Here is a 12639-nt window from a genome sequence, read left to right as displayed (position 1 = left end):
GTGTCCGCCCCAGGATTTAGATCCTCGGCTCATGCTACACCTTCCACCAAGTTTCATAAAAATGATGCTAGTAGTTTTTCCGTAATCCTGCTGACAGACAAACAAACCAAACTAAAAAAATCACCTCCTTGACGGCGATAAGGCCAATGACATGCAGTCTATCACTCTCCACTCCACTCCACTCCACTGGAAGAAAACGCTCTTGCTTGTTACACTTGATTCTAGTGGTAGACTTAAAGACAGCATGTGTAGAATGATTATGAGATTAGAAGATCTTTCAAATGATTCTCATGGCATATGGTTTAGTTTGGTGCAGTCTGTGTGTTGCAATCAGCCCATTCTTTTCAATGTAGATTCAGTCTGCAACAGTGTCTTTTACAGGGGGTACCACACATTTTCAAATTCTGCATGTAGTGGTTTTTAAAAATACGTTCAGAGTTATTGTTTGTAATCATTCTTCCATATTAGCCGTGAAGGGATTCGTTCCTAACCTGACCACATGTAAAAAATATAGGACACAGTCAAGGTTTCACGCAAAAATGCATTCTAAAAGGTCAGCCAAAGCTAACATGTTCCATCAATAAACCTACTAGAGACAAGCAAGGAAACACAAAAGGGGAATCTTGTGCTAAAGAAGAAGAGATTTTTACACTCTGTTGATATATTACATATTACACACAGGCCCGAAATACACACACATGCACACACAGGACCTATACATGCACTAATGGAAAGATGTCAGAGTGAGGGGGCTGCACATTCACTAATAATTGAAATAACTTTTATTTATATAGTGCCTTTCATGAAACCCAAGGACACTTTACAGAATTACTGTGGCTATACTAAGGGAGGTTGTAGGCTGTGGTAAACAAGTGGTGTTTCAGGAGTTTTTTTAAAAATGTCCAGGAATGTAGCATTTCGAATATCTGCAGGGAGGGTGTTCCAGACGGATGGGGCTGCAACACTAAAGGCTCTGTCTCCAAAGGTACAGAGTCCGGTGTGTGGAGCAGGCCAGCGTCTGAGGACCGCAGGTTTCGGGGTGGGCTGTATGGATGGAGGAGGTCGGAGAGGTACAGTGGGGCCAGGGCATGGAGGGATTTGTAGGTGAGGAGGAGGATTTTATATCTGACGCAGGACTTAACTGGGAGCCAGTGAAGGTGGATGAGGGTTGGGGTGATGTGCTGCCACGTCTTGGTGTGGGTGAGGACACTGGCGGCAGAGTTTTGGACATACTGGAGCCTGTCTAGGGTTTTTCTGGGGACCCCAGGACAGGACAGGACTCCATTGCAGTAGTCCAAACAGGAAGTAATGAAAGCATGTATGAGGGTTTCTGCCACGGAGTCAGAGAGTGATGGCCGGAGTCTGGAAATGTTTTTAAGATGAAAAAAGGCAGATTTGGTGATACATTTGATTTGAGTATGGAAAGAGAGGGTGGAGTCTAGGATTACACCAAGGTTGCGGACCTCAGAGGATGGGCAGATGGTGCTACCGTCAAGATCCAGGATAAGATCTCCAACCTTCTAGAGCAGCGCCTTGGGGGCCACAACCAAGAGCTCTCTTTTATTGCTGTTGATATCCAGGCTTTGATGTCATGCAGACAGTTGACCAGGGAGAGGGGGGGAAGCTGAGTGGATGGTCTGGTGCTGATATAGAGCTGTGTATCATCGGCGTAGGAGTGAAAACTGAGACCATGTTGCCGTATAATCTGACCAAGGAGGAGCATGAAGATGTTGAAGAGGAATGGTGACAAATTGTTTCCTGTGTAAGAGGTAAGACTGAAAGCAGGAGAGAGCTGTGCCAGTGATACCAAGGTGATGGGATAGGCGGTTAAGGAGAATGGTATGGGAGATTGTGTCAAAGGCTGCGGAGAGATCGAGGAGAATGAGTATGCTGATGTGTCCAGAGTCAGCAGTGGTGAGTAGATCATTTGTGATTTTGATGAGGGCGGTAGTTGTTTGCATCCTCCGGATCCGAACTTGGCTTCTTGAGGATAGGGGTGATTGAGGCAGTTTTAAAGTAGGTGGGTACTACGCCAGATTCCAAGGAGCAGTTGATGACATCAACCATGATGGTGCACAGGACAGGCAGACATGCTTTGACCAGGGCTGTAGGCATTGGATTCAGGGAGCAGGTGGAAGCCTTTGCTTTTGTGACCAGCTTGGTCACTAGAAGGTTGTCCACAGGCGTGAAGGAGAGGCAGCGCTGAGGCAGATGAGCAGGGGAGGAAGCAATGTCCTGTGGCAGATTGGAATTAGAAGGGGAGGGGGCACACACCAGGAGTTGCTGATGGATAAGATCCACTTTGGCGCAACAGTCAGGTTCATCCGGAGGTTGGTGGGTGTCAATGGGGCATAGCAGTTAATAGTGGAAAACAATCTGGGGTGGTTTTGCTGGTTGCCGATGAGGGTGGTGTACTAATTTGTCTTGGCTCTGAAAGAGCTTCTTTGTAGGAGCTCACATGTACATTAAAGGCGTGCCGAGCAGTTGGGGGTTCGGTGCCTTGCTCAAGGGCACCTCAGCAGTGCTTAGCAGTGCCCAGGAGGTGAACTTGCACCTCTCCACCTGCCAATCCACAGTCCGTACTTGGACTTGACACCTCCGGTTCCCAAGCCAAGTCCCTATGGACTGAGCTACCGCTGCTCCAACCAACAACTCTGTAACATTGGAAGATACTCACTTTATGTGATTATTGGGGCTGCAGAACTAAACACAATTTTCCAAATCGCAGGGGGCCGCAATATTTGTTAAAGGCAAAATACAGTATGTGCCAAACCATTTTGAATGAAGTATTGTGGTGCTGCAGAGACGTCCTGTCAAAATCCTATCCTACAGACTAAAGAAAAAAATCTTTGTTTGGTACAGATCCTCGCAAAAAACACACTATAATCGTTTTAAATTTAATATTTTTCAATGAATCATATCACAATCGGAATGTCAGTCAAAATAATGGCAATTAGATACAGTATTTTCCTCATATCGTGCAGCCCTAGTAGTTACCTCAGACTCCTGAAGCCTCAAAATAACTTCAGCTGACATTTGGAGTGCATTTTTGAATGGAATGAGGAGCTGTGCTACAAAGCAATCACTCACAGCCAGAATGGGCAGAAGGAGTGGTTACAGCAGTATGTTCATTTAATTTCAAATGGCATTTACATGAAGCAGTAACGTCGCTGTTCTGTGATAAGCTGGACAGCCAATGACCACCAGCATGAGATAGAACACAAGATAAGCAATAGACCTGAGCAACAACCCACATTAGCAACATTAGCTACGAGCACGGCACTAGTGCTGGGCGGTATACCGGTTTAGACCGTATACCGGTATTCATTTAGCCTGGTCCTACCAGACTCTCGTACATTTCATTTGTACAGAGAGTCTGGCCTCTCTCCATTGACAAGTGTTAACTTCCTTGAAGGCGGGTACTCTGTAGAAGTTTAAAACTATTGGATCTGCCCAGAAACACTCTGGATCTGCAATAACCAATCGCTAACGTTTGGTCGTGACCTATGTCATGCGCATGTGCAACAAGAGGGGAGACCGACAACAACTATCGGCTTATATTTAGCATTAGCATCGCTAGCGTTAGCGTTAGCCTTAGCCAACTCCTTCACCACTAACGGAGCGAGCTGGAAAATCAAGAGCTGGAAAATCAAACTTTTCCCGAACCCCGTGGGGAGGAGGGCAACAACATCATGGCCAGCAACACAACTCAGCAAAGATTGTTCTCGCTCGGGCTTTAACTTCTGGATATTCGGCAGCATTGCTGCCACAACGGACTGAATGGCTTCGCTCGTAGCTTTCTAGTGCACGTCCTCAACGTCATCGTTCTCAGCCACTCTCTCTGTTCACTGATTGGACCGCCAAATATTTGACCGGAGAAAACCCAGGAATATACCGCAAACCCAGACGGAGTAGTGAAGGAAAATGAAAATTGAGCGGAAGTACGTAGGAGGGCGGAGCCAGGCTAGTATTCATTTCCCGTATGATGTGAATTTTTCATATACCGTAATACATTGCTGCAGAGAGCGTTACGGCCGAAGTAATTGCGAGTGAATTGAGAACAGGAGCCCTGTTAACTGTGTACCCTGCTCACTCATGGTAGTAACTTCATAACACAACAATTAATAACCCACAACTAACTCTCTTTAACAGGATAAAACACCATAGCACACAACAATTTGTAACAAACAATTTCTAACACTAATAATTTTACGTTTACAAATTTACACCGCCGGACGGCATGTTGGGTAACATTATAGCTGCTAGCTAGCCAGGTAGCATAACAGTCTGTTAAGCTGGGAGAGGCTCCGGTCGCTACTGCACATTCAAGACCAGAGAAGAAAGTTAGAGGATGAAGAAAGACAGGAGATACACCAGAACAACGTATGCTCAAGAGGGGAGCCGTCTGTTGTTCCAAAGTTTTTTGTTTCTAAAAAAATCGGACATAATTTAGCCACTGTTGTTGCCCATCGCTCTAACATTACTTGGTTGCGCTAACGTTAATCGGCCATGCTAACGTTAAAGACATGTCACTTCAAGCATGCAGCGGAGCAACATTATGAACGCAACAACAATCAACCTACGGTCCCGCTACAGACCGTTGAGAAAGACGGGTTCAGAGCAATGATTAAAACACTGGATTTAAGATGTCTTGCCTCGCTGAAATACGTCGACCAACCTACTAACATTCAAACACTGAAGGAGGCTGACAGCAGAGCTACGTTCAGTCGCCCACTTTTCTACAAGAACCAAACTTACCTGTGGCCAAGGTAGTGTTGATACAACTATTTGGTTTTGAAAGGGAAACTATGTTAAAGTGGTTTGTATGTGTATTCATTCGATTTAAGTTTATTTTACTACTTTGCAGTTTGCACAATAAAAATAGTTTAGATTCTGTAACTGTTTCATGCATTCTCCTTCATATAACGTTATTGTATAATGTTGTGGAGCTAAGCAAACCCTTTAGTAATCAAAGATTTTAGTAAACATGATGACATTACAATGTTTTTGTGATATTCTATGTACTCCTGACAGTAGAATAAGTCATTATAAACCTATATAAAGGCCCAGTCAAGCAAAAGAAAGAAAATACCGCGATATACCGTGAAACCGCCAGAATCTTAAAAAATACCGTGATACAAATGTTTGGTCATATTGCCCAGCACTAATAGGCACGTCCTGTTTAACCCCTTGACCTGCTGGTTCGAGCTGCCAAACAAACATCCACCAGGTAAAAGTGCGATGCTAACGTCAGTTTGCAGTAGGGCTGCACAATTAATCGCAATGTTATCGAAATCGCAATATGGACTAGTGCAATATCCAAATCACGGGGGGGCGTAATATTTGTTTAAGGCAAAATATGATTCTGATGACCATTCTAAATTAATAATTGTGGCGCTGCAGACGTCCTGGCCTTCAAATCCCATCCTACAGATTAAAGAAAAAAATCTTCTTTTGGTACAGAGCCTTGCAAAAATCACATTTTAATCACATCAATTCTAATATTTTTCAATGAAAATGATACAAAATTGATTAGTCCCTCCAATATCGTGAATCATATCGCAAACGCAGTATCAGTCAAAATAACCGCAATTAGATATTTTCCTCATACCGTGCAGCCCTAGTTTGCAGGCTACATCGCTAATTAGCTAGTTTGCTACAGCACATTGAACTTAAAATGGTAAAACTTGCTAAAAAAAAAAAACTGCAAAGGTCAACATCAGTCAGCTTAGATACTTAGTTACTGTATGTGGTTGTGGTTCCATTTCAATTGGGAGAAAGATGGAAATTTTATTTTACACACAAACGCATGGTCATTATATAATAAATGTCTCTTGTCATTTTACTGTCAAGGTTTGCAAATACATTGGTGTTTAAAAAATTAGGTCCATTGGCAGACAGTGCAACTAAGAGTCATTAGCAAACACTTCATTAATTAGCTGCAGAAACAGGTTAGTATCTGAGTTATTTCACACACTGGGCAGGGATCAGGTAACATCATATAACTTAAAGCACATTGTTTCGCAGCTGCTAAAACTAATGAGATGGAGTCAGAGCTTCTCCGCACAGCAATTAAAAAGTACTTAGACAGCAAGTTGAGAGAGTGCAGGAGCAAGGAACAAACTCTTCCAAGCTGCGCTGTCTAGGATTCGACAGCCGCAGAGAGGTCATTTTTAAGAGAGACTAAAGGTGAGAATCCCCAGAGAGCTCCCAGTACACTGCAGTTGGAAACAGAACTGTATTTAAAGTTGTTAGCTGAGCTGTTGGCTGTTACTTCCACACATGCTCACAACACACTTTCAAAGCAAACTGCAATTCTAATCTACTGGCAAATTTAGGGGTGTGAGGGGTGTGCGATCACGGAAGTTTTGTATCATGTAGATTAGAGGGGGAAAATTTTTCGGTACTCCCGTGGGTCACGTGATTCCCGCGGTAACGTGTTCGAGACGGATAAAGCATAGAAATTAACTGGAGCGGGACGGAGCCGGAGATTAAATTAAAAAATGACGCTGCAATGTGGTGAGTGCGCCCAAAGATTGCGAGGCATTTCGTTTTAGAAAAGAGAACTACTTACAACTCACAATACGTTTGTTGATTGGGAATACCGTGACCTGAGGGGAGTCTCGAAAAATTTGCACTACCTAACCCTAACCCACCCAGCAGTGAGAGACAAATGGCTCTGCAGCGCTGCATTCACACAACAACATTAGCGCAGCAGAGGAGCTGCTCTCGCTCCCTCGGGCCATCACTGCAGCTCTGTGCGCACACACACGCACACACACACACACACACAGAGTCTGATAACTTTAGACAACATAGGGAACGAAACGGGAGCGGGACAGGATTCGGGAGTCTTTCTCTCGGGATTTTACAGTCTTTTACAGCTTTTTTTTACAGCAGTCTTTGACTGCAAAACTTTTTACAGTTTTGCAGTCACGTGATCGGGATGTGACAGGAGTATTTTCGTGGGCTCGGGATGGGATGGGAGCGACAATTGATTCCTGTGTCACCCTCTAATGTGGATGCGCCGACAGTTTTGTGGTTATTACTTAGAATTCCTCACGGGGGAGACAGAAACTACGCACTACAGCTTTAAGAACGTTTAAGCAGAGCTGGGACAAAGTCAGATTAATGTGACTCGAGTCCACATCTCTGCCTAACACTGAAAGTAAACCAAAGTCTGATTGTATACGGTTTATTTGTTTTTGCTAAATGGAACAAAGCTACTTCAGCCAGCCCACCCAGAATAATGTGTTCTGCAAATGAAAATGTAGTACTGTGATTAAGAGTCAAATGTTGAGTTAAAATGGCAATGAAAGGTAGCACATTACAAAAATATTAGTCATTATAAAAGAGGGTTATAATTCTGTAAACTCATCATTTACATTCTTAATGAGTTGCCCTTTGGTGAGAGCTGTTGAAGGATGGCAGAATTATTTATTCACTTTCCACAGCAACAGTTTCACATTGAACAGAGTAACCTTTCAGTCACACACCTGATTCCAGCAACAGCACTTTAACTGACTTCAAATGCCAATAGATGACTGAGCATATTGATGAAGAGAAAGTATTGCAACATAACATTTCGGCATTGATCACTTGACTGACTGAAATATATGGAGAGGGAAAGTAGCAAAACAGAGAGCTTAGCTGAACTCTGTTTCATCTTGATTGCATAAAAGCATTCAATTAGACCAGATACTGTTAGTCTCGCATTGCCAGAGCTTCCTCCACAGCGCCACGGAGGAAGGTCTGGCCACACAGTCCACACGGCATTCCGGGATGGGCGAAAAACGTGCTCTGGTTTATTGGCATTTCTTTAAACCAATCACAATCGTCTTGGGCGGCGCTAAGTGCCGGATGGAGCAACGGTACCTCTGCAAAATAGCCTCGGAAAGGAACTTGTTTTGGTGGAACATGTGTACGTTCAAAAGTTGTTTTAGTCGTGCAACAGAAAATTCAGATTGAACAGATAGTCTAGCTAGCTGTCTGGATTTACCCTGCAGAGATCTGAGGAGCAGTTAACCATAGTCCTCATAAATTCACCGGAATTTAAAACGCCAACACAAAGAACGAGGAAGGTGACGGACATCCGGCGGAACCTCCGGCGGCATCGGAGCAATTCCCTAAATGAATTGTCGTGGATGTAGACTAAGGTAACGTTAACACTAAGTAATTCAATTTCCACACGAGTAAGAATACGTACTGCACTAGATTTTAAGGTTCTTGTTTTGACATATATATACCTGTGTCTATCTCTACCCTGCTCCCTCCTTATATCCCCGGTAGGTCACTCAGGTCTTCTCCAGGATTACTGCTTGGACCTCGCGCTCTACTAAAAACTAAAGGTGGCCGTGCCTTTAAAGTGGTGGCTCTGACCCTGAGGAACGCCCTTCTTATTGTCATACGCTCTGTGTCTCTGTTGACGCTTTAACAACTTTGTTTGTTTTTAAGTTTTATTTTTCTATGGTTACTTTATTCTTTTTTGCTTTATTTTACTGTTATGTGTCTTATTTTTAACCATTTTTCTCTTGAAAAGAACTTTGTGACTTTGTCTGTAAAAGGTGCAATATTAAATAAACGTAACTTTAAATGTATTATTGTAGGATTGGTACCGAGCCCAGGGCAGCAGCCTGCTGCTACCAGTGGTGGAAGAAGTATTCAGATCTTTTACTTTAAAAGTACTAATATCACACTGTAAAAATACTCTGTTACAGTAAAAGTCCTGCAGTGAAAATGTAACTTAAGCAAAAGTATGTAAGTATCATCAGGAAAATGTAGTTAAAGTATCCACACTATAATCATTTTAATTTCTTTTCATTTGAGTAATTTTCAATGAAAAGAGAATAATAACACAAAAATGATCATTCCCTCCAATATCGTAAACCATCAATCATCAGTCAAAATAACTGCAATTACATATTTTCCACATATCGTGCAGCCCTATGCAACACAATCACAAAGTGAAAAGTCTTTAGACACACATTAAAAGGACACCCACTAACTGATGAGGAAGCAGACTTAGACACAACGGTTCGAGTAGGGCCCTGAATTCTCCTTTAATCACATGTCCACATAAAATCCCTATATAATGGTCACCTCATATAAATATTTAGGTACCATTTTTGATGACCACCTTACATTCAGTGTTAATACTGAGGCTGCTGTGTAAAAGGGGCAACAGAGAATTCACTTACTCAGGACACTGAACTCCTTTTCTGTCAGGCGAGTCATTCTCTGTCGTTTTTATCAATCTTTAATTGAAATTCTTATGACTTTTTCTTTTACCTGCTGGTTTCACAGCCTCACAGTGAAGCCGCCTACACATGCTCCGCGGCAAAACCGCGAGTTAGGGCGCAGAGCAAAGAGGCAAAGCGCAGCAATGTTCTGTGCCTTGAAAGGTGAAATAATTTGAACTTTGAGCGAAGAGCAAAGCAGCAATTCCGAGCGGCGCGCAACGCCAGGGGTAGCACAGCGCCTAGTTCTGCTGCACCGCTCTCCCCATTGGAAATCAATGGAACGGCCAGTGCAGAGCGCTTTTGCCACCCATCATGTGTAGGTGGCTTTAAAAACAGAAACAATATAGTCAAAACCTGCTCTAAAAGTATTGCCGTGAAACAAAGCGATTTAATTATCTTTGATTTGAACTAATCTTGCGTAAAGCAACGAGCATTTTGTCTTCTTCAGATAATGTTCTTCAGGGTGAATTTTCTCTGTTGCCATCAAGACGTCGTTAGATTTTTACCTGCTTTTAAAACTAATCACCACTCTAATTCTTTTATCCCTTCTGCAATTTGACTTTTAAATAGATACAAAAAATCTATTCTCTAGGGTGTAGGCCTATATGTAGGCTTGTATGCTGTTATGTATGTTTGTGTTGTCTGTAGCTGCTCTTAACTAATTTCCCCTTGTGGGATTAATAAAGTTGTTGAATTGAACCAATGTTTGGGTTTAATGATTGATCAATTCATTGATTATCAAGAAAGCTGACAATAGAGCGATAAGATAAGAGACTTTATTATCTTCCATCTGTATACTGTACTGTGCAGTACAGTACATAGAGGAACAAAACCGTGTTTCTCCTGGTCCCCGGTAGCCTGGTTGACACCAGACCCTTCTCAGTTGTAACTGAGAGTGGGTCTGGGCAAGGTTCATTCACAGCCAACGGACGCTGCTCAAATGCCTCTGGGGGCAATTGGATAGCCCTTCAACCAATCAGACCAACGATCCAGGTGACGTAGCAGCGACATCGGCATCAACGGGTTGCTGCGCTCCGGTTCGGTGGCCGTCATGTTAAATGTTAACAAAAAGCTGCTTGCCATCGCTGCGCTATCGTCATCGTGTAAAGCCTGCCTCAACGGTTGTGATTGGTGCCTCGATTTGGAAAAATTGGAAACGGGCTTGAATGGGCCAGACTGACTTGCAGAGCAAATCTCAAATTTTGCCGGAAGTTCGTCAGGGTTTTCCCAGGCTAGGTCCACGGTGCAAAACCAAAAGAATGAATGATGCAACGTTCAGTGGGAGTGAAGCAAACATTCAGACTACACATTAGGTGCAAAGTAGAAAATCAAGACACCAAACAAAGAGCAAACATGTTCATGTGGTGCAATCCAAATGACAACTATACAAGACTGTTATAAAACAATAGAAAAGTATAAACATAAATGAGGGTATATAAATAAGTGTAAAGTGTAAGTAGTGCCGTAGCAGTTTGTGGGTCCCTGTGGCTGGGGAAATGTGACTACCTTTGCCTCCCGTCCCCTGGCCTCCAGGTTTATTGTAGAGGTAGATATCACCATCAGCCAAGTCACTGCTCAAATGAAAGTAGTGCTGCAGACAGAACAGGAGAGCAAATCAGCCTCTGGGAACTCAAACCACACAAGTCAGCATTTATTTCATACATCACAATGGGACTTGTCAAAATGATTTTAGTCTCTGCCACAGTTTTTGCAGCCTCCCATATCTAAGATTTATTCATTCTTAACCCAGATCACTTTAAAAAGAGCTGTTTGTCGTACACTTGCATATGTCAAACTGCAGCAATGCCTTGTTTTTACAAGTCAACAAATCGTCAAAAGTAGATGGAGGACTTAAAAAAGTCAGTCTGTTTACTTTGGGTTTATTATTAGCCAGTCCTTTTCACTGCTGTTAAGACAGTGAGCATTTGCCAATAGCTTCTAGGATTATGTGTGAGTTGGAGCTATCACAAATCCTCTTGTGATGATTTGATATGGCTGTTGAACAACTTCACCACAGATTTTGCAATGTTTCAAAAGCTTTGAACCTGCAAAATGTTACACAGCGGTGCCCATTGTCTAGGTAGGGTTAGGGTTACACTGGGTAGGTAGGTAACAAACAAGATATATCATATCAATTAATACGCTTTAGAGGTGTAGGTTTAATTTTGAACTCTGTACAGAGCCATGCTAGCTGTTTCTCCCTGATTTATGCTAAACTTAGCTTTTTGACCCCTGGCGCTAGCTCCATAGCTAATGCATTTGAGACATGAGAGTTCCTCTTGAAAGGATTACAAATGAGAATTCCATAAAATATAAAACTATTCCTTTTGGTCACACCACTTGTCTTTGGTGAAGAATGACATTTGACTTTGAGGGAACGGAGAGCTGGAGAAACCAAAACAGAGAAAGCTATTATAATATAGTGTTAGCTTTGTTGCACCATCTACTTGTATGTAACCCTGCTCTGCTAGAGTATAACTGCTCCACTAAAGAGACATGGTTTGCAAACAGTTATAAGACAGCATTCAATAGTACAAATATGTCTGAGGGAATATTGTTTACAAGTGAGCAACCCAGCTAGCTTGGAGAGCGACTGTGACTGACCATAGATGTGGTGACTGACTAGTGTTAGCATGTTGGCTGGTGGCTGGCTATTGTGTAAACAATTAGCTCGCCACCTTTGGTAGTTCATAAACCCTACGAGAAGTCACTACGTCAAAACTTATTGTTGAGTTATGGTTAATTAAAACGATTGAACAAGAAACTAATAAATATTGAGTTTAGTGAACATGAAATACTATGTAATAAATGACTAATTATCCAGTCATGTTAAGTTAATACTTTTGAGTTACATATACTGATATTTGAGTTGGCTTAATTAGTACTTTAATTTAACGGTAACCAAAAAAATGCAAGTTCACTTTACTCCAAATATTTAAGCTCTACCAACCTGAGACTTTTGAGTTTATAAACTCAGAAGAATTGTGGCAACTGATTGCCTCACTTTTTTTGAGTACTGCTTACTTATTCTGGTTCACAGTGTACCATAACTTTCTGTTTTTAACATCCATCCCAGTTTACAGAGCCTCTTCCTGACCTGCTGTACTTACTGTAGTTTCCTGTGCAGGGAGGGCTTATTTGCATCAAATGGGGTAAGATCACTCTCTTTTTGACCATAAAATAAAGTGATTTAGACAATTTCTCTGTTTTGTATTTTATGAGAAAGCCCTCTGAGCCGAAAATAAAGATGATGAAACTACAACACATAGTATGAACCAAGTTGTAATAAATCAAGGTCAACCAACAGATTCTGCCCTCAAAATTCTTTTTGGTATCTATACATATTTTCTATGCATTTATAGAAAAAAGAAAGCAGCAAGAAAGAAGCGGTTTCATTGTC

General features: G+C 42.2%; 1 protein-coding gene across 7 annotated transcripts in view; it reads right to left on the bottom strand.

Moving 5' to 3' along the window:
* Positions 1-12639, bottom strand: part of szt2 (SZT2 subunit of KICSTOR complex) — a 164016-nt gene that overhangs the window by 62820 nt on the left and 88557 nt on the right. For all 7 annotated transcript variants that reach the window (XM_031311751.2, XM_036007501.1, XM_036007498.1 and 4 more), the window contains one exon: positions 10746-10830. In XM_031311751.2, the coding sequence (XP_031167611.2) occupies positions 10746-10830 (85 nt within the window). The remainder of the gene's footprint in view (positions 1-10745; positions 10831-12639) is intronic.

Source organism: Sander lucioperca, chromosome 11 (genome assembly GCF_008315115.2).
Source record: "Sander lucioperca isolate FBNREF2018 chromosome 11, SLUC_FBN_1.2, whole genome shotgun sequence".
In the NCBI taxonomy this organism is placed as follows: Eukaryota; Metazoa; Chordata; class Actinopteri; order Perciformes; family Percidae; genus Sander; species Sander lucioperca.
The sequence above is the reverse complement of the archived record's forward strand: the minus strand, read 5'-3'. Positions and strand labels throughout refer to the sequence as shown.